General features: G+C 43.6%; 2 protein-coding genes across 4 annotated transcripts in view; one reads left to right on the top strand and one right to left on the bottom strand.

The window, feature by feature from the left end:
* The window catches only part of SART3 (spliceosome associated factor 3, U4/U6 recycling protein), a 39,837-nt gene extending 28,131 nt beyond the window's left edge, over window positions 1–11,706 (bottom strand). For both annotated transcript variants that reach the window (XM_033220752.1, XM_033220751.1), the window contains exon 1: window positions 11,152–11,706. In XM_033220752.1, coding sequence (XP_033076643.1) covers window positions 11,152–11,463 — 312 coding nt within the window. In that variant the 5' untranslated portion in view covers window positions 11,464–11,706. The remainder of the gene's footprint in view (window positions 1–11,151) is intronic.
* Window positions 11,707–12,794: 1,088 nt separating this feature from the next.
* Window positions 12,795–19,670, top strand: ISCU (iron-sulfur cluster assembly enzyme). Of its 2 annotated transcripts, none has more exons than XM_033220748.1 (5): window positions 12,795–13,008; window positions 14,539–14,652; window positions 15,541–15,651; window positions 17,444–17,522; window positions 19,136–19,659. In XM_033220748.1, the coding sequence occupies exons 1-5, from the start codon at window positions 12,895–12,897 to the stop codon at window positions 19,219–19,221; spliced, it is 504 nt and encodes a 167-aa protein (XP_033076639.1). In that variant the 5' UTR covers window positions 12,795–12,894; the 3' UTR covers window positions 19,222–19,659. The 2 variants fall into 2 exon arrangements, with proteins under 2 accessions (XP_033076639.1, XP_033076640.1); XM_033220749.1 differs by having other exon boundaries at window positions 12,798–13,008; window positions 17,444–17,565; window positions 19,136–19,670.
* Window positions 19,671–21,538: the final 1,868 nt, after the last annotated feature.

Raw genomic sequence — 21,538 nt, 5'->3', positions numbered from 1 at the left:
GGGAACTATGACAGATTATCCTCCTCTCTTCATGAGCTTTCTAAATCGTATGTAATGAAACAAACATTGTAAGAACTTCTGATACCCAACACAGCATTATTTAAAAGTGGGGATGGAAAGAGAACTGAAATGGAAGATTTCCACACTTCATTCAAGTGGTAAAACACTGATACCATGTAAGTCAACTCTGTATATTTTAATACCCAAACCAACCACTGAGAAAACTATTCAAAGCAATTACACTAAAAATCACTTTAAATAAATCAAGATGGCCAGGCGTGGTGGCTCACACCTGTAATCCCAGCACTTTGGGAGGCTGAAGTGGGCAGAACACGAGGTCAGGAGTTCAAGACCAGCCTGGTCAACATGGTGAAACCCCATTTCTACCAAAAAATACAAAAAATTAGCTGGGTGTGGTAGCACATGCCTGTAGTCCCAGCTACTTGGGAGGCTGAGGCAGGAGAATCGCTTGAACCCAGGAGGCAGAGGTTGCAGTGAGCCAAGACTGTGCCATTGCACTCCACCCTGGGTGACAAAGCAAGACTCCATCTCAAAAAAATAAATAAATAAATCCAGATGAAAATCTGAAAAATATTCAAATAATCCACGGGAAGGTAAGAAAGGAGAAACAGAAGAATGAGAAAAAGAAAATAAACAGAAAATAGTAAAATGGCAGGCTCTGGTCTGAATAAACCAACAATTGCCTTAATGTGAATGTTGCATATATGCTAATTAAAAGGTAGATAATGGTAGAGTGGATAAAAACACAACCCAACTATATGGTGAGTACAAGAAACTCACTTCAAATTCAAAGACACAGGTAAACTGGTTGAAAGGAAAAGGACAGAAAAAGACAACATGCAAGCATTAATTAGAAAGTTGAAGCAGATGGCCGGGCGCGGTGGCTCAAGCCTGTAATCCCAGCACTTTGGGAGGCCGAGACGGGCGGATCACGAGGTCAGGAGATCGAGACCATCCTGGCTAACACGGTGAAACCCCGTCTCTACTAAAAAATATAAAAAATTAGCCGGGCGAGGTGGCGGGCGCCTGTAGTCCCAGCTACTCGGGAGGCTGAGGCAGGAGAATGGCGTGAACCCGGGAGGCGGAGCTTGCAGTGAGCTGAGATCCGGCCACAGCACTCTAGCCTGGGCGACAGAGCGAGACTCCGTCTCAAAAAAAAAAAAAAAAAAAGAAAGTTGAAGCAGATATATTAATATCACATGACGTAGACTTCAGAGCAAAGAAAATTACTAGAAATAAAAAGGATTATATTATATAAGGACACATAATAATAAATGGATCAATCTACCAGAAAGACATAACAATCCTAAATGTGTAGGAACCAAAGAAAGCCTCAAAATTCATGAAGCAAAAACTATTACAGAGCTGAAAGAAGAGACATAGCAGCAATCACATTTGGGAACTTTAACATATCCCTTTTCAGCAACTGATAAAACTACTAGACACTTGAATATGATGAACCTGGTCAAAAACAAGATGAATAAAAGAAAAAGAAAATGAGAAAGACAAAATAAAATTTTTAAAATTTTAAGTTTTTGAAAAGAGAGAAAATTGTTTTTTTTTAAACTAGGCAGAACAGGGTTATAGAAGAACTCAACAACGCCATCAATGAACATGATCTAATTAATATATGGAACAGCCCACCCAATAATACAGAATATATATTTTTCTCAAGTACTTATAGAACATACACTGAAGCCATATCCTTGGCCATACAACAAACCTCAACAAACTTAAGAGAAATGAAAACCATACACAGTATGTTTTCTGACCACAATGGAATCCAATTAGAAACCACTAACAGTAAGAAAATCTCTGAACACTTGAAAATTAAGCAATACACTTCTAAATAACCTACAGGTCAAAGAGGAAGTCTCCAAGAAAATTTACAAATTAAAAAAAGTGAATGAAAATAAAATGGAAACAAATCAAAGTAAGTAGGATGCTACTAAAACAGTACAGAGGAAAATTTAAAGAACTAAATTCAGTGTATAAGAAAAACTATACACCATGAGCAAGTGGCATTTATTCCAGGTATGCAAGGCTAATTCAACATTTAAAAATCAATTACTGTAATCCAGTATATCAAAAGGCTAAAGAAGAAAACTCATGGTATCAACAGATGCAGAAAATGCATGTGACAAAATCCAACAACCATTCATGGTAAAAACACTCAGCAAGTTAGGAATAGAGGGAAACAAACTCAACCTGATAAAGAGCATCTATAAAAAATCTATCCCATAAGCTGGGCTATAGGGTTACCTTAACATCATTCCTAATGGTAAAAGATTGAATGCTTTCCTCCTGAAATCAAGAAGGCAAGGATGTCTGCTCTCACCACTCTTTTCCAACAAAGTCCTATAAGTTCTAGCCTGTTCAATAAGACAAAGAAAAGAAATAAAAGGTACACAGCTCAGAAAAAAATAAAACTGTCCTGATTTGTAGATGATATGGCTGTCTAAGTAGACAATCTTAAGGAACCAATTAAAAAAAAAAAAAACTCCAAAAATAATGAACTGAGCAAGGTCACAGAATACAAGATAAACATACAAAAAACAAAAACAAAAAATGAACATGCGGAAACCAAATTTAAAGACATAACATCATTTACAATCACTCCAAAAAACCTAAATAATTAGGTGTAAATTTAAAAAGTTTACAAAATCTGTATGCTGAAAATTACAAAATGCTAAGGAAAGAAATCAAAGACCTAAAAAAATAAACATTTCATGTTCAGGGATTGAAAAACTCAACATAGTCAAGAAGTAAATTCTCCCTAAACTGACTTACAGGCTTACTGAAATGCCAATTAAAATCCCAACAAGGTTTTTTGTAGACTTGGACAAGCTTATTCTAAAATGTATATAGGATGGCAGAGGCCCCAGAACAGCTAAAAATAATCTTGAAAAGAATAAAATGGGAGTAATCACCCTACCTGATTGATACTAAAACCTACCATATAGCTACAATGATCAAGGTGTGAGAATGGCAGAAAGATACATAGATGAATGAAGAGAAGAGAACCCAGTAACAGACTCACACAAGTATGCCCAAATAATTTTTGACAAAAGCAACGCAACAGAGGGAAAAAAAGGCCTTTTCAAAAAATGATGCTGGAGCAAATGGATATCCATAGGCAAAACAAATACACCTTGACCTAAACTTCACACCTTACAGAAATAACTCAAAATGGATCACACTTAAATGTGAAATGTAAATATAACATCACAAAATGTTAGGACAAGAGAAAAATTTCAGGGCAACATCAAGGATCCTTATGGTGATAGAACTGATCTGTATCTTGACTGTATCAATGTCAATATCCAGGTTATTACATATTATATTATAGTTTTGCAAAGTGTTATCATTGAGGGAAACTTAAGGTAAAAAGGACACCAAAAATCTCTGTATTATTTTTTACAAGTGCATGGAAATCTGCAATTATCTCAAAATAAAAAGTTGAATTGTTTAAAAAGCTTTTGTGCAAGTTGGGATATAGGGATAATTTAAGTCTGTACACCAAGACTTCATTAGTATCTACTCTTCCAACATCTGCCACATTTTAGGTATATTTCCCTCTCCAGAGATAAAAGATTACCTATACTTCATTCAAATTACACTCTACCATCTGACAACATACCATAATAATCCAGGTACTACCTATTTAATTAAAATACAGAAAGATAACCAATGAATATGATTACTTGAACTTCAGGATAAAAATTTTAACAATGAAGTAGCCAGTGAACCTTTAAATGGAGTGGGGAGAAGGACCAACCATTCAGAGAATACTAATATGAAGGATTACAGGGTTTTGTTCAAGCATTTAGATTTTAAACAAGAACTCATTATCTTTCTCTACTAATTATAATAGTAAAACCCTTCCATGGCTTGCCAGTATCCTAGGAACAATGTGCAAATCCCTGCCTCATGTTCAATCCCAGCATGCTGGGCTCATCTCTCCAACTACATCTCAAACCATTGGCCTCTCAACATGGCAGCCAGCTTCGTGTAACTCAAACACTCCAAAGTCTCTCCAACCTCAGGGCTGGGCACCTGCTGCTCCTTCAGCCCAGAAGGATCTCTCCCCTTCTCTCTGCCTAGCCACTCCTTCTCATACTTCAGGTATAAATTTCACTTCCTCAGAGGGGTGCTCACTTAAGCCACTCTTTCTTAAGTAGCCCCCTACCTGCTGCAAGCTGTTTTCCATCTCATCATCTTGTTTATTTCCATCATGACCTAAAGCCTTCATGAGATAAGTACCTTGTATGTCCTATGCCTTGACTTGGTTACATTCTTTACCTACCTGGCACACAGAATTCAATAAATTACAGGTCAATCTCGCTCAAGAGCACTAACACAAAAATCCTAAATAAAATATTAAAAAATCAGAAATATGGCCAGGCGCAGTGGCTCACACCTGTAATCCCAGAACTTTGGGAGGCCGAGGCAGGCACATCACAAGGTCAAGAGATCGAGACCATCCTGGCCAACATGGTGAAACCCTGTCTCTATTAAAAATATAAAAATTAGCCGCATGTGGTGGCGGGTGCCTGTAGTCCCAGCTACTCGGGAGGCTGAGGCAGGAGAATCACTTGAACCTGAGAGGTGGAGGTTGCAGTGAGCTGAGATCACACCACTGTGCTCCAGCCTGGGCGACAGAGCGAGACTCCATCTCAAAAAATAATAATAATAATAAATAAAATAAAAAATAAATAAAATAAAATAAAATAAAAAATAAAAAATGTATAAAGAGAACAATACATAATGACCAAATTGGGTCTATCCCAGGAATGCAAGGGTGTTTTCACACTACAAAATCATCCAGTATAATTTTTTCCACCATCAAATTTGATGAAAAAAAAATGATTATCTCAATGAAGAAAAAGCATGTGATTAAAACATCCATTCATGAGTCAAAATTAAGAACTGGGAAACTAGGAATAGAAAGGCACTTCCTCAACCTGATTTTAAAAATCTACAATAAATATGACTCCTAATGATAATATATTAAAATTCCTTTTAAAAAACACAAAAAGCTACCCAGTATCACCCTCTATTTAACCCTGTACTGGAGGTCTGGGGTTGGAACAATGAGACAAGGAAAAGAAACGGATATAAAGAGAGAAAAGAATGAGAACTGTAATTATAGTCAGATGATATCACTGTATAGTAAACTAAAACTCATCTACAAACAAATCATTTGGAAATAATAAACAAGATTAGCAAGGTGACAAGCAACAAGAGCAATGTATAAAAATCAATTACATACAAAGAGACAAATACTGTATGATTCCACTTATATGAAGTATCTAGTCAAATTCATACAGACAGAAAACTACAATGGTAGTTACCAGGGGATTGGGAAGGAATGGGGAAGGAGAGCTGTTTAATGGGTACAGAGTTGCATCTATGCAAATGAAAACTTTGGAGATCTGCTTCAGAATAATTTGACTATACGTAACACTACTGAACTGTACACTTAAGAATAACACAGCAAATTTTACGTTATGTGTTTTTTACAATAAAAAAATTACATTTCTATAAACCAGCAAGCTTTAAAATGCAATTTTAAATAGAACAGCATAAACATCGAACACCATAAAGTACCTAGAAATACATCTAACAAAAGATGTGTGAGACCTGTATGGCAAAATGTTTTTAAACTTGATTGAAAGATATGAAAGACTTGGCTGGGTGCGGTGGCTCATGCCTGTAACCTCAGCACTCTGGGAGGCCAAGGTGGACAGATCACTTGAGTCCAGGAGTTCGAGACCAGCCTGGGCAACACGACAAAACTCTGTCTCTACAAAAATTGTAAAAAATTAGCTGAGTGGTAGCACATGCCTGTGGTCCCAGCTACTCAAGAGGCTGAGGTGAGAAGATCGCTTAAGCCCAGCAGGTGGAGGTTGCAGTGCGCTGAGATCATGCCACTGCACTCCAGCCCAGGCAACAGAGCGAGACCATGTCTCAAAAATGGAAAGAATATTCAATACCTAGACAAATGGAGTTATATGCATATTCTGGGTTAGAATAATCATTATGGCAAAGACGTCAATTCTCTCCTAAATAATCCATAAATTCAATGCAATTCAAATAAAAAAACCAACAGGGTTTTTCATAGACCTTGACAAAATCATCCTAAAATTTATATGAAAGAACCAAAACACCCTGCAGGGAAAGAAAAAAAAAAAATCAGGTAGGAAGATTTGTCTTACCAGACAGCAAGCCTTAGCAATAAGTTTATCAGTGGAACTGGCACAGGATAGACAAACTGGAGAGCCCAAAACAGACCCATGCAGTTGAAAAACATTATGGCTCAGGTGGCAATGGCTGTTTCAGCTAAAATAAATTTATGAACTACAATTGTGACCCCCAGGTTGAAAAATAGTGACTTTGAGAAACTCTTCTTTGTTTTTTTTGAGACAGGGTCTCACTCTTCCCCAGGCTGGAGTGCCGTGGCGCAATCACGAATCACTGCAGCCTCAAATCCCTGGGCTCAAGTGATCCTCCTGCCTCAGCCTCTCGAGTAGCTGCTACTACAAGCGCACGCCACCACACCCGGCTACATTTTTTAAATTTATTTTTTGTAAAGATGGGGGGGGTCTCACCATCTTGCCCAGTCTGGTCTCAAACTACTGGGCTCGAGGGATCATCCTGCCTCAGCCTCTCAAAGTGCTAGGATTCCAGGTGTGAGCCACTGCATCTGGTGAGAAACTCTTGTACATGATGTGAACTGCTTTGTATTTATCAAATTACATGCCAAAGATAATAATCAATTACAGATAAGAACTCTCATTTTTAAATCTTAAGACTTTTAGCAATGTTCTCCTGCTTATGACTCCTAAAACCTGACAAACTGAACTCATCCGATGATCACATGATAGCTGAAAAGCACTGGACCAGATCAGGACACAAGTGTTCTAATCCCCACTTGTTCTGTTTCCTCGTTTGTACCATGAAAGAGCTGGGCTAAAGCTCTGGTTCTTAAATGGGCTACCATGACACATTGATGTTTCAAAATCATGTATCAAGTGTGTCACACAAAGAAACCGCAGTTTGGGGTATTTGAGAAATGAAGTTTGAGAAGGATATACTTTCTTCGTTAAAGAACATTCAAGGCTCTCCGCGCCACATCACCACTCTGAACTCACTAGAGGAGATTGTGGAGCACAAACAGGAGTGGGAGAGCACTTGCCAGTCAGTGTCACGAATATCTATGTATGCAAGCACCGCTCACATGAATACCATGTGTACATCAGCAGAAGAAAAAGGTGTAAAAGTCGCTAAAGTCAAGAAGCTGCCTTTAAGGTGTAGCTTTTGGTGTAAACTTCTGATTTTTTTTTTTTTTTTTTTTTTTTTGAGATGGAGTCTCGCTCTGTCGCCCAGGCTGGAGTGCAGTGGCCAGATCTCAGCTCACTGCAAGCTCCGCCTCCTGGGTTTACGCCATTCTCCTGCCTCAGCCTCCCGAGTAGCTGGGAGTACAGGCGCCCGCCACCTCGCCCGGCTAGTTTTTTGTATGTTTTAGTAGAGACGGGGTTTCACCGTGTTAGCCACGATGGTCTCGATCTCCTGACCTCGTGATCCGCCCGTCTCGGCCTCCCAAAGTGCTGGGATTACAGGCTTGAGCCACCACGCCCGGCCTAAACTTCTGATTTTTAGGGTACAATGATGAAGATACTATGTAAGGATAAATACTCTGAAAGTACATATATTAAATACATACTGAAATGCATTTAAAAGAGCTATTTCTACATAGTTCAACCTATACTGATAAATGATAAATATGCTGGTCTATTCTGGTCTTAGAACATCATTAATGACTTTTTTTTTTTTTTGAGATGGAGTCTTGCACTGTCACCCAGGCTGGAGTGCAGTGGTGTGATCTCAGTTCACTGCAACCTCTGCCTCCCGGGTTCAAGTGATTCTCCTGCCTCAGCCTCCTGAGTAGCTGGGATTAATAACATAGATGCTTTAAAGGAAACTTAACCAATCACAAAATGATACGTCAACTGATTGAACTCCCTAGCAATGTGAAGAAAGTGTTACACCTACCTGTACTAGAAAGGGGGAGAAATAAGAGAGGTCTGATGGAAAGAAAACAACTGGTGCGATCAAGGGAAAGGCAGGGAAGGGAGAATGGAGCAGCAACTATCATGTGCCAAACCGTGCCAGGAGCTTTACCCACATTGTGCCACACCCCACAACAGCCCTGTGAGGAAAGCACTATTACAACCTTCATTTTACTAACTGGGACGCCCAAGGCTCTGCGAGCTGAAATAACTTGTACAAGGCCTTTCTACCACTCAATGGAAGGCTGGGGATCACACAGGGTTGCAAAGCCACAGTCTCTGTACTGCTGCACTGACAAATCTGCTGAAGCGACCATGAAGTGCCACTTTTAGTTTCAGCACACAAACACAAATAATGGAAAATATTTGCTTTTGTTACACAGATACCATAGCAAACTGCCAGCTTCCATAAAATATAATCGTGGCCACGTGTGGTAGCTTACGCCTGTGATCCAAGAACTTTGGGACATTGAGGCAGGAGGATGACTTGAGCTCAGGAATTCAACATCTACCTAAGCAACATAGTAAGAACCTATCTCTACAAAAAAAAAAATTTAATTAGCCAGGCGTGGGGGCTCATGCGTGTAGTCCGAGCTACTTTGAAGAATGAGCTGGGAGGATCACTTGAGCCTGGGTGGTCCCAGCTGCAGTGAGCCATGATCACTCCACTACTCCAGCCTGGGCAAGAGTGAGACGCTCTCTCAGAAACACTCAGGGATGAGAACCAGAACTCTCAAATATGGTGAGGCCAAGTTTCTCCCAGACTTATTTGGAAGCGATTCATCATGATGCTCTACCATAAGAGCAGCTATGGCAGGAAGCAGCAGCTGTGGGACCAGGTGAGGTGGGTGGGAGGCTTGGAGAAATTAGAAAAGTCCATTTCTAGACCCCAGGACAAACAGCATAAGGCCAGAGGGCCTTCATCACTTGCCAGGTCCCATACTGTGTGGTCACATTCTAAACTCCATCCCACCCTTGGTGATTTGTGGCAGGACAGGCAACTGCAGGGTACTAGTGGCCAGGAGACCTCTGCTCTCCCCTTTCTTGCTCCTTAGCAAGCTGTGTACCCTCATCAAGGACTTAACCTCTCTGGTCCCAAACCTCTCTTTCCCCCACCTCACAGAATAGGCTCATCGAAAGGCCCAGGACTAGCAGTCTGAAGAAATGATATCAACAAGGGCAGGGACACAGTCAATCTGGTACCCAGTGTCACACTGTACTTGCTGAATAAGACTAAATTAGCTTCAGTACACTTATTTATAAAAAGTAGAAATGGTTAACTACCTGCCAACCCCAACTGGTTCCTCTGTCAATCAAATGTAATGAATGGGTGGCACAAGCTATACCTATGGATGACATCACTATCTCATAATGTAACAAAAATATCAGTGCCAGAGGGAGTATTATAAGGAAACTGACACTCAGCAACGTTTAGTGAGTAAACTAGATTAGCAACTTCACATTCACTGAGTGATTTCACATCCAGTGTGGCATCTAGTCCACATTTTCAGTGTAAATCCCACTATGAATGACTTAAAGCAAATCATTTCATCATTTGTTCTGAACCTCTGTTTCTTCATCTGTAAAAAGAGAATGTGGGCCGGGCACTGGCTCAGGCCTGTAATCCCAGCACTATGGGAGGCCAAGGTGGGTGGATGACCTGAGGTCAGGAATTCAAGAGAAGCCCGGCCAACATGGTGAAACCCCACCTCTACTAAAAATACAGAAATTAGCCGGGCGCAATGGGGTATGCCTGGATCCCAGCTACTGGGAAGGCTGAGGCAGGAGAATCGCTTCAACCAGGGAGGCAGAGTTCGCAGTGAAACGAGATGGTGCCACTGCACTCCAGCCTGGGTGACAGGGCGAGACTCTGTCTCAAAAAAAAAAAAAGAGACTCAAAAAAAATAAAAAAAGAGAATGTGCTCCACCTCTTGTTTGCCCCCTCCAAACACACCCTACCCTCTCCTCCCTGTCGTGTGTCCCCAAGTATAGATCCCATATACAGGTTTTCTGGCTCTCCAGCTTCCAGATGGGTCTGCCCAGCAGAAGGCACCAGCATAAGTTTGGTGGAAGGAAGAAAGGGAGGTCAAGGTATTTCTTCCCCCACCCCAATCCTTGACAGGAAACTGGGGCTGCATCCCTTGAACAAAGTTAACAGCAGGTCTCAGGTGCCCTCTCCACACAACTCAGATCACTCCCTTCACCCCTTCAGGCCCAAAGACGGACACCAGGTTCTGGAGTTACTAGCCATGGGATACTAAACCTTCACTCCTGATTTCCCTACCCACACCTTTACTTTCTCTCAGATCATCCTAATCTAAATGTGCCACCTATTTCCTGCTGAGATCCTGGATTATACAGTAGATATCACCACCTCGTAAGGTTACAAATGAGAGACCATGTTATGACTAGATGCTAGGCACTGGGCTATAGTTACTGTTACAACAATTATATTATGCAGACATTGTTGCTCCCAATCTGCAGATGAGGAAGCCGAGAGGATCAGAGAAATTAAGAAATTCTCGCAGGCACATACAAGGGTGGAACAGCTAGAACTGAGGCCTTAACCTCCAGCACCAGCAAACCTTTCCATTTCTAATATCACCATCGTAGTTAATATTTTTTCTACCACAAGTTTCATCACCGCCGTCATTCCTACATAACAAAATAACACTCTCTTGTGAATGAGTGTATTTCTACTGTTGGACGTGTGGCTAAGAGGGCGAGTTCTGGAATGGGATCAAAGTACGAGGCCTGACTTGCAGGAAGTATTATCTTGAACAACAGACTTTCCTCCACGAGCCTCAGTTTCCTCCAGTAAAATGGGGATAGATAACAGAGCTTCCATCACAGGGTGGTGGCGAGGATTCAATGGGATAACATTTGCAAAGCACCGGGCATGCAGTAAGCACTCAAATGACAGGAGCTACGGTCATGAAAAAGGGGTCTGCAGCCTTGGCGGCTTTATGGCCGCCGAGGACTAGGGAGGCGGGCCAGGACACGGGGACGTGAGGACCTGAAAGACTGGAAGGTGCCCGCTGCCCACCCCCGGGCCCACCTGCTCCTCCAGTCTCTCAATCTCCAGCTGGTTCTTCTCCTCCTCTTCGTCATATTCCCACTCGTACTCCCCGGGGGAGCTCTCCGCGGAAGAAGCCATGGCGTACTCATCCCCATCGCTCTCGCTCACGCCTTCCTCCTGCTGATCCCACCCTGGCCCCATGGTCTTGTATGTCGCAGCGGCCACAGCCCGCGATAACACCTTCCTTCTTGTCCTGGCCGCCTTAACCTCATCCTCCTCTCCGTCAGCCTTGGGCCCAGCCTTGGACTCAGCCTCGGGTTCTGAAGCCGAGGTTGCGGCCGCAGTCGCCATCTTGCGCTTCTAATGACTCTCGGGTCTTCCCGCGGCCGCCGAAGACCCGCTGAGGAAGAAGCTGCCCGCGGCGCGCGCCTTATCAAAAGCCCGTTTTCTTGACACTGAAAAGGAAACTGGGAACCTCAGACAACGGGAAAATCTCCAAATACACTAAATTCATTTTATTTTATACCCCTGTAAAAACTCCCACCAGAGAAAAAACTCATTATCACGGCATACGTTCCGTCACAACTTCGGACAGAAGTTGGGTCTTTGGGCAGGAAGTGGAAGCCATAGAGGAAGTCATGGAGCGAGAGTGGTGTCTGTAGTAAAGAATTTGGCGCCATCTTGAGAAGGTCAAAATGATTCTTAGAAAAAATACCTTACTTAATCGCCTAGTGTGACCTGGCGCTTGGGTTTAGTCTCCCCAGCAACTGCACCTCAAATGCAAAGAAAACTGCAAGTCCTCGGGGAAGGATCGATTTCACCATTCAAGAGAAAAATCCATTTCCCAAAGAGATTCCTCCCCTTTATATAAACGTCTGGTACCTAGGAGACGTTACATACACTTGAGTTTTCCGGTTTTATAAGCTCACATACTGCAAACCAACAGTAAATACGCATTTCTTTCGAAATTCTTAATTGCTAGGCACCGACATATAAATTGAGTTTGCTGTTGTTTTAGAGAGAAAAATAGACATATACTCATTTTTTTAATCAGGACATGGTGTTCGTTTCCTTCTTAAGCTTCCCATTTGTTGAGGTAGGCAAGTACTGGAATGTGTCTCTCTCTACCTTGCTCCCTCATTAGCAAGCTTAATGGGCAGGAATTACGTCTGTTTTTGCTTTCCGTTGGATCCCCGGGTCTAGTAAAGTGCCTTGACACATAGTAGGTACTCGACACAGATGCTGGCTTCATGATGACGGAATTGTACTCGAATTAATACAAAAGGGAAGATTCAGACTTAGCGAGCGGGTATCATTCGTCTAAGGACATACAGCCAGGAAGGAACCGAACCAGGATTCTAACCCAGGCCTACCCAAGTTCGAATTCTAATTGAACCTAAGCCCTAAGCGACCTTGGACGGAGTGACCAAACTGCCCTGAATCTCAGCTTCCTTAGCTGCAAAATAAGGTTAGGAAAAGTGGACTCGGTGGTCCTCTGCGCCGCATTCCCACACTGCAGAAGCCTGAGGTCCTCTCTCAACCAGAATCCAGCACCCAGGCCGAGCCCTCCAGCGACTTCAGACCTTCCCGCTCCCGCCCCCGCCCGCCCCCGAGAGGCGTGGTCAAGGCGGGGCCAGAGGGCGGGCGCTTGCACGGAACGGTAAGGCGCAGGCGCAAAGCCTCGGCGACGCCAGAGAGGCGCGCTCCCAGCTCAGAGCCGACTCGCAGACGCGCCCCGCCCCTCGGTATCGCTCTGGACTGGCGCAGGCGCAAGCCGGCAAGATGGCGGCAGCTGGAGCTGGCCGTCTGAGGCGGGCAGCGTCGGCTCTGCTGCTCCGGAGCCCCCGCCTCCCCGCCCGGGAGCTGTCGGCCCCGGCCCGACTCTATCACAAGAAGGTAGGGACAAACGAGGGGACACGCGGAATGCCGACTCTGCGGAGGCCTGGGCTGGAGCGGCGGCCGCGGGGTTCTACGTAGCCAGGACTAGCGGTCTCCTCCCACGTCTTTGCCCTGACTCACTTTCCCTTGCTGCGCAGTGAGGCTCACTGCAACTGATAAACAACAGTTACCGCTCATTGGGCTGCGACTTCCAGGGGACCCCGCCGCTGGCCGCGACTTCGTGCGTCCCAACTTTAAATTCGCCAACAGCCCAGGAGGCAGGGTCCTGTTGGGACTTGTCTTTTAGAGTCCAGGGACAGACACACCCCCGGAGCGGGCTCCGGCTTCAGCCACGCTGCTGCCCTGGCCAGATGACCTTGCGCTAGTCACTGCGCCTCTCTGAACTTGTTTCCCCAGGTGTAAATGTGGGACTCTCAGCTGTCTCTTACAAAGGATACTGTGCGTGGAGTCCTGTCATGGTTCCTGGCACATAGGCCCCAGCACGAGGAGACCGTTTCTGTTACTGCTTTAAGAGTGCATAGAGGAGTCAGGCTTGTAACCAACATGCGTAGTGTTTTTGTTTTGTTTTGGGGGTTTTTTTTGGCGGGGAAGGAGGGATAGATGCATAGTTTGCAGCCCCTTGCTGTCTGCTGACGCAAAGTCCCCCAGACGTGAGACTCCCACTCTAGAAACAACTGAAGAATGCCATAAATCAACGTGGCACAAAAAGTCCCTCCGTTAGATACTATCCTATAGGTGCCTTTACTTGGAGTCAAAATCCTCAGTGAGATGGGGAGGAAAAGGGGACTGGAAGATCGGGGTGCTTACTACTAACCAGTAACCACATTAAGGCCTTCTGTGTGCCAGTTCGAATGGATGTTGATTCTGATCTGGCCTCTGCCCTTTCTCCAAGGGCTTCTTCACTCCTCCCCCTCCCGGGGGTGTGTTTTGTTGAGGGTACACCCCGAGGAAACTTGGACTAGCAGCCTTTCAGCAGCCAGGGTGCGCTGCTGCACCAGGGTGATGACAGGCTCTGAAATACGGTAATGGCACTGGTTTTATTTTAAAAGACACATAAACGTACACATTCCATAGCATTGTTCTCTGTGTAACAGTCACCTTAAGGCTTCTAAGAAAGTTTTCCCTCCCTGGGCCATAGTTATTTTTAGAATTTTTAAATAGTAATCATCCTTTGAGGATCGTTTTCATTTGAAAATAACAAAACTGCTGTTTGAGCCCAAGTCTGGTGATGTAGGTGGGTAAAAGTCAAGTATTTTTGTAAAAACCCTATGGAATTAAGACATGATTTCACTGATTTATTTTTTTCTTCTAGGTATCGCTAATCTGTGAAGTAGTTGTAGAGGAGACACAAAAGGAATTGGGGGTCACAAATGGTTCTCACTGACATGAGTGTAGACCTTTCTACTCAGGTGAAATTTGGTGATTGCCTGCCACGTTCAAGATGCTGACTTCCAGGAGCTTGCCATCATACCAGAGACCAGTACCAATAGAGAGTGAACACGATTTATCTTAACCCTCTCATTTTAGGTTGTTGATCATTATGAAAATCCTAGAAACGTGGGGTCCCTTGACAAGACATCTAAAAATGTTGGAACTGGCCTGGTGGGGGCTCCAGCATGTGGTGACGTAATGAAATTACAGGTATGGCTAGTCTTTAATAGTGATAACAATAATCCCTTTAAGTTTACAAAGCACTTGCACATACAGCATTTCACTCGGTCTCCATCTTTATTCCTGTGAGATGGGATGAGTCCATGTTAGACATGATTGGAACAGGGCCTCAGTCATAGCTCTTCTGCTAGGCTAGTGTACTGTGCCGACTTTTTCCGAAATAGAAAAGTAATCTCATTTGTGTACTCACTGTATAAGTTTAAATTCCAACTTCAGCCAACGAAAGAGTTTTGTGAATTTTACTGATCAAAGGAAAATCCCAGTGAGCTAGCAGTCCCCAATGAGATAAGAAACACAGTAAATTAAACCTGTCCCCAGATTGGGGGCAACATGAAGATAGTGTCTAGTGCTTTGGGTAAACTTGTTGTAGTGCCAGTCTGCTGCTTCATGGTGAGTGGGCAGCTTGCCAGATCTTCATACCTATCTTGGAATACAGAAACAAAACAGGAAGAAACCACTAAGTCTAATCTGCTGCCCAAGAAAAAAGTATTAACCAGAGACCTTTATTGTGGACTCTGTCCGTATTTAAAGAGGCAGATTGCCCCAGCAGCTGTGAGCAGACTGCCTCTAATAGAAGTTCATAGCCAAAATGCAAGCCAGAGTCGCAAAACAAAATAATATTGGGGTGGAGGGACATATTTTTCAGCTGATCTTTGTCAGTTGGGCCTGGATAGTTGTCCCTGCATTTCACTTTTCATCACAGCTCTCTGAAACAAGGCAAAATCAGTAATTAATGCCATCACTTAGTATGGAAAGCAAGCCCAAAGCCCTTGGGGAAGGCCCCAGTGAATCTTCGTGAGTGCCAAGTTCCAGAGGGTGGTCCCAGGACTCACCACTTAACTCTTGTCTCTTTTCTAGATTCAAGTGGATGAAAAGGGGAAAATTGTGGATGCTAGGTTTAAAACATTTGGCTGTGGTTCTGCAATTGCCTCCAGCTCATTAGCCACTGAATGGGTGAAAGGAAAGACGGTAAGGTTGCTCACAAATCTGACAGAATGAAATTGCATTCACCCCAAGCCTGTCTCTTGATGGGCCTAATGGGTCAAAAACAAGCCATGACTGTTTTTTAATATTCTAAATTTTTGAAGTTTCTGCTATACAGATGTTGGTTATATTATTTCTTCAAATTGGGAATTATGGATCGTTCTAGATGTTGTTTGGGTTTTTTTCTGGTTGATCATTTTGTTTGTTCGTTTGGGTGTTAATTACATACAAAAAAGATCCTCACCTGTCCCTCTAACAAAATAGAATTTAAAAGAAATCTTTGGCTTTCTCTAAGGTTGCCAATACTCTTATAATTTGTCGAGTCAGAGAGTTGTTATATGGTAGTTATTTTCTTGCTTATTTCCTCTCATGTTTCAGGAAGGGTTCTAGGTGGCTTACAAGGATTGGTGAAATAAATTAGCCTGTGTTAAAAGAGGGATGAAAGAATCAGAAACACAGCAAGGGTAGGGGCAAAGTGAACAACGAAATCAGAACAGTGATCTAGGTGGCTGATCGCAAGCCCTCTAAAGGCAGAGATAATAAAGAGCTAGAACTTCTCTTTCATCCCTTTCTCTCCGAAGTGTCTTTCCCTGGTAGCTGCAGAGGTCAAAGGTCCCAAAAGCAGTAAAGAGCTGGACTTTCTAAAATCCAGTTGCTGTCAGAACCTCTCAGAAAAGCCAACCAGCAAGGCACTCATCTTTGCTGCCCCAAGGGACCAGGTGCAGGGAGCTGAGTCATGGAGGAGCATGCTTGGGAGCTGGCCAGCTCCACGGCAGAGCGGTTTGCCAGGCCACGTGCCACCTGCTTCCTGTGGCTCACGGCCTTCTGGCTGGCAAGCTCCTGTGGGCTAGGAAGCTCAGACCTAACCTGCTCTGGCAGGAGGTAGCTCTGAAGTGATTTGTCAGGAACTGTCCTCAGGTGAAGGGAGAAATGAGACAAGGCACTTATGCTCCCAGAACCTGGCCCTTAGGGGACTGTGAATTGTGATCAGAAAATGGGAGAGAGAACATTTCTTTAACCTTGAGATCGCCCATCTGAGTTTCAGGAGCAGAACCTGAATCAGCTAAGAAGGGTTAGCAGAATTGGGAAATAGAACGATAGTCAGACATAGCCAAGGAGCCCAGCTGTTGGGAAATCTGGTTTTCTGTAAGGCGGTGGGGCACTGTTCCACATGGGCAAGGATCTGCTTGCCTCACATTATCCCCCCGAGCTGTCAACCAGACCCCAGGCATCCTCCTCAGTTGATCTGGAGGAGATGCTCCTATAGGCAAAGGGTGACACCAAAGAGAGCGTTCAGCCTGACCCGGCTGTGCCACTGCCACTGTGCCACTTACCTGATGTCCCAACCTCTCTGATGCCATTTGGCACTTCTAGTCAAAAGGATTTATTCTAACATTTCGTATGAGGACATCAGAGAAGCTGATATTCACAAAACCAGTATCGGAAATCACTACCTTTTAAGGAGAAGATTCCTGACACAGGCCACAAGCAGATCCCTAAGAGACTTCTCACAGGTTCCACTCCTGGCTTAGAGAAGTGTCTGGGCGGTCTTTGCTTACCCAAACCAGGCAGTGCAGCTGTGTATACTTCATGCTTGAGAATCCCAGCTGCAGCTTTGATAAAGTGGAGTCCTGAGAAGACCCTCAGCCCTTTGAGTTATTAAATAGAAATCATCCCCACCAACCCTGAGGGCCTTTTTGGCCTCCCTTTTTTATTGTCTGGCCCTCACAAGATAAAGCGTTGCTAAAACTGCCCATCTTTCCATTATGCCTCTCAGGTGGAGGAAGCCTTGACTATCAAAAACACAGATATCGCCAAGGAGCTCTGCCTTCCTCCCGTGAAACTGCACTGCTCCAGTAAGTCTCTGCTCTCCATACCAGTCAGCTGGGACATTTGGCAGTAATTTCAACTTGCATTTGCAACAGTCCTTTTAGGTCATGGAGCCCATGTTTATAACCCTCAGAATTAGAGCTCATGAGTTTGTCCTTACAACCTGCAGAGGGTTAGAGCCCCCATGGTCTCACATTCATCCCTAAGAGAATCATGCCAGAAGGAAATATGCACCAGCCATCATACTGAGCACTTGATGGGCGTCATTTCTAAACCTCACAGATATTCTTGAGTGCACAGTAGACGTCATTACTTTCCGCTTATGGATGAAGGAGCTGAGGCTTGGGTTAAGACACCAACGTCACATGGCTAACAAGTGGGAGAGCCAGAATTTAAGCTCCAATCTTTGATTTCAGAATCTGCTGTTTCTAGCAGAGGAGAAAACTCAGCTTTCTCCATAATCCTGTTTCCTGTGTATTTCTTCACTTCCTGTCTGGATGCTATTACTGTCAGGGTCTGCATCTATATATATGGAACAACTAAGCCCAGTAGTACAATGTCCCCCTCTCTGCTATCCTAAAAAAAGGCTCGAAACCCCTGATAACCCATCAGATCTCATAAGAAAAAAAAAAAAAAAAAGGCTCAGATGCCTTAAGACTTACACTTGGCTTTCCAGTTTGGTCTCTGTATTAAATCTAATGCTTTTTCCATCATTTCTTAACCTTCTCAGGGAAAGAAGGAATGAGAAACACTAGCCTTAATGCATCGATGGAGGTTTACTAACCAAATTAGTTAAAAATCAGCAGAGAGTCAGGCCTCTTGCCAGAGTAACACTCACAAGAAGAGCCAGGTGCTGGGGCAGACACACTAACTCATTCTTCAGGAAGCCTGGTCAGACCCAAGTTCTTTCCACTTGATCTGGAATTTTAAGTACCCATAAAGAAAGGTCATCACTTGTAAACATTTTCACAGGGTTTCAGGAAATCCCTAGCCCTTTTATTAGGCATTTTTAGGTACTGAAACCTCTAGCTGATGTTCTCTGCTATTTGCTTGCTTTCTGCTGTCATTCCAGCTCTCTCGGTTTTTATTTTCCCCATAGCCTCACTTTGAATATTGACTCCTAAATAAAAGTGGTCAAACTCTCAATCACTAGAGGGTGATGTGGCAAATGCCATCCCATCAACAGATTGACATGATCTTTTTTCCAAAGGTCATGTCAACTTTTTATCATGACATGATTTTGTCCAAAGCCAGACTTTGATGGGAGCAGGCAAGAACTAACATTTGCTGTGTCCCTGCTATGTGTTAGACATCTTCTGTAAGTCCCCACACTGTCCTGGCAAGACAAGCATGATTATCCCAGTTCTATAGAGTAGAAAGTAGGTTCGAAGAGGCTAAGGAACTAGGCTGGGATCACAGATATTTAAACCCTATTCTGTCTCCAGGGTTACCCACAGGAGTAACTCAGCTCAGGAAACAGCTGCTGACCTGCCTGGCAACTCCTCACCCCAGCTTTCTGGCTTGGTTACCCCATTAGTCCCCACCAGCACCACTTCCTCCAAGCTCTTAAAATTTCTATTCCCAAAACCACTTCTTTCACATCTAGAAACTTAGGCTTCTTTCCTTCCATTACCTGTAGTGCTGGCTGAAGATGCAATCAAGGCCGCCCTGGCTGATTACAAATTGAAACAAGAACCCAAAAAAGGAGAAGCAGAGAAGAAATGAGCCCTCCCTCAGCGAAGCCTCCAGCAGGCCACACCAGCTGTTTCCCACCTGCCGTGCAATCACCTTAGATGTTCAGAAGCCGCTCCCTCTCCACTGAAGAGCTATGAGATACGCACAATACTTGCTGTTCACATTATGACTCTCATGCAAGCAAAATACAGTTTCATTGTTCTGAATCCCGTGGTTTCTTTCAGTCCACTTTTATCGCCTTAACCTAGTTAATGTATATTTTGAATTGTGTGTATGACCTCAGAACTGAAATTGATAAGTCGCAAGTATTGATAGCCCATGAAGTGCTTAAGTATCTAATTTTACCTGAATTGATTTGGGGGGAAATTACCAGTAGAATGCCTTTGTCTGAATATACAACTAATTGTTGTACATGAAACAGATCTGCATATCTATATATATATAAAATAATAAAACAATGGAAGATAATGGTGTTCTCTAATAAGCCTTGTCTCTTGGGCCCTTCATTCACTCCATTCCAAAGTGGTGCCCAAAGCCCCCTGGGGTTCCCAGATGTTGGACCGCAATGACATACACAGCTCTCCAAGCAAACAACAGTAAAGGTCATGGACAAGACTTTTTTCCAAACACAAATACACATAATATTTTTTTGGAACAAGGATGAAAGGAGATGATTATCGCTTTTCATTGTTCTTTGTGAGATAATAGTTGACAGCTCAAAGTAAGTCTTGAAGATTCTTTTTGTAATTTCACTGGTTGCTCAAATCTAAGAAGCATTGGCTTAGCACCCTAAAGATACGTGAAGAGCACCTCGGGAATGAGTTTAAAATGCAGATTTCTAGGCCCAAGTTTCTGACTTCTGTCTGGGCAGGTAATTCCAGAGCCCCTGACTTTTAAGAACCACTTTAAGAACCAAGGTCATAGATGAGCCAAACTTTAGGGAAGAAACTTCTGAATGCTCTGTTCTGCATAGGTGTAGTATGTAAGTGGTTCATTCTGAACTATCTGTACCTGCATAGTACACCTAAGGTTGTTTAAAAAAACATTCATCCAGCTGGGCGCGGTGCCTTACACCTGTAATCCCAGCACTTTGGGAGGCCGAGGCGGATGGATCACGAGGTCAGGAGTTCCAAGACCAGCCTGGCCAACATAGTGAAACCCTGTCTCTACTAAGAATACAAAAATTAGCCAGGCGTGGCGGCATGTGCCTGTAATCCCACTACTCCGGAGGCTGAGGCAGGAGAATCGCTTGACCTGGGACTCAGAGGTAGCAGTGAGCCAAGATTGCACCAGTGCACTCCAGCCTGGAAGAGCAAGACTCAAAAAAACACCAGACATTCATCCCTGGCTTGGGCATAAGTCTAAGCACGATTCCTCCTACCCTGATGTCTCCTTATTCTTAGCTACCCATAGTCATGCAAATCTCAATAAAGGATGCCCTATCTTCTAGTGAAAATGGGTTATTGAAATACTGACTCCCATAGTCTCAAATGTTCAACTTCAAAAGTAAGATGTGTTTGTTTTTTCTGATGGTGGTTTTTTTGTTCAGGCATAGGCTGGCTGCCTCTTAAATATGCCTCCCTGACTTTTTTTGTTTTTTTTTGTTTTAATGCTCTGGGTTCTGGTGGAGGGCGCAGAACTTCAAAGACTGTTCCCTCTGTAGTCTGTGAAGGCAGCCACAGACCAGGGACTTTATAGGAATCTCAAATTAGAACCCGGGGTAGAACCATGTAAAATTGTCATGTGTGGCATGTTCTGCAATTTAATTCACAGTCCCTCTAGACTGAGCTTGTCTCTCCCTTGTTTATTATATGTGGCACCACCACAATTCCCCACCACTTTTCTTTGTGATTTTTTTTTAATTTAAATGAGACATTTCTGTCCCAGTTAACGTCCTCAGAGTTGACCATCAGGAGGAGCTTATAAACAACCGAAGCAATATTCCCAGAAGAGTCCGAGTCTCCAAACGTGGTTGTGCTGCTAAAACGAATGGTTATTTTTTAAACTCACATTAAAGACACCCTTTCCCAAGACAAATCTAGTTAGAGCCACACGAGGGCATCATGTGCCCTTCAGTGAGCTCAAGTCTAGGGGTTTTGCAGCCTCCAAATAGGTCTTAACGTCTCTAAATAAACCCCTCCGTGGAAAACCTCCACAGGTAAGTTACGACAGTCTGTTCAGCATCTGTGCTCTGTGCCAGGCCCTTACATTTGTAATCCTGTTCATTCTCATGACAGCCTCCTGCGGTGGGCATTGTTTCAGACAACGATACTGGCTCGAGAGGCCAACTGACCCTCAAGCCAGCTGGCTTGATTTGAGTGACCCAAAGCCCATTCTTCTGCCTTAC

Source organism: Trachypithecus francoisi, unplaced genomic scaffold (assembly GCF_009764315.1).
Source record: "Trachypithecus francoisi isolate TF-2019V2 unplaced genomic scaffold, Tfra_2.0 Lachesis_group11, whole genome shotgun sequence".
Classification (NCBI taxonomy): Eukaryota; Metazoa; Chordata; class Mammalia; order Primates; family Cercopithecidae; genus Trachypithecus; species Trachypithecus francoisi.
Note: the sequence above shows the minus strand (reverse complement) of the source record. Positions and strands in the feature narration are given on the sequence as shown.

Coding starts and splice junctions, on each gene's coding strand:
- ISCU (XM_033220748.1), top strand. CDS start 12,895: ATGGCGGCAGCTGGAGCTGGCCGTCTGAGGCGGGCAGCGTCGGCTCTG. Junction 14,653..15,540: donor GTGACGTAATGAAATTACAG/GTATGGCTAGTC, acceptor TCTCTTTTCTAG/ATTCAAGTGGATGAAAAGGG. Junction 15,652..17,443: donor AATGGGTGAAAGGAAAGACG/GTAAGGTTGCTC, acceptor TATGCCTCTCAG/GTGGAGGAAGCCTTGACTAT.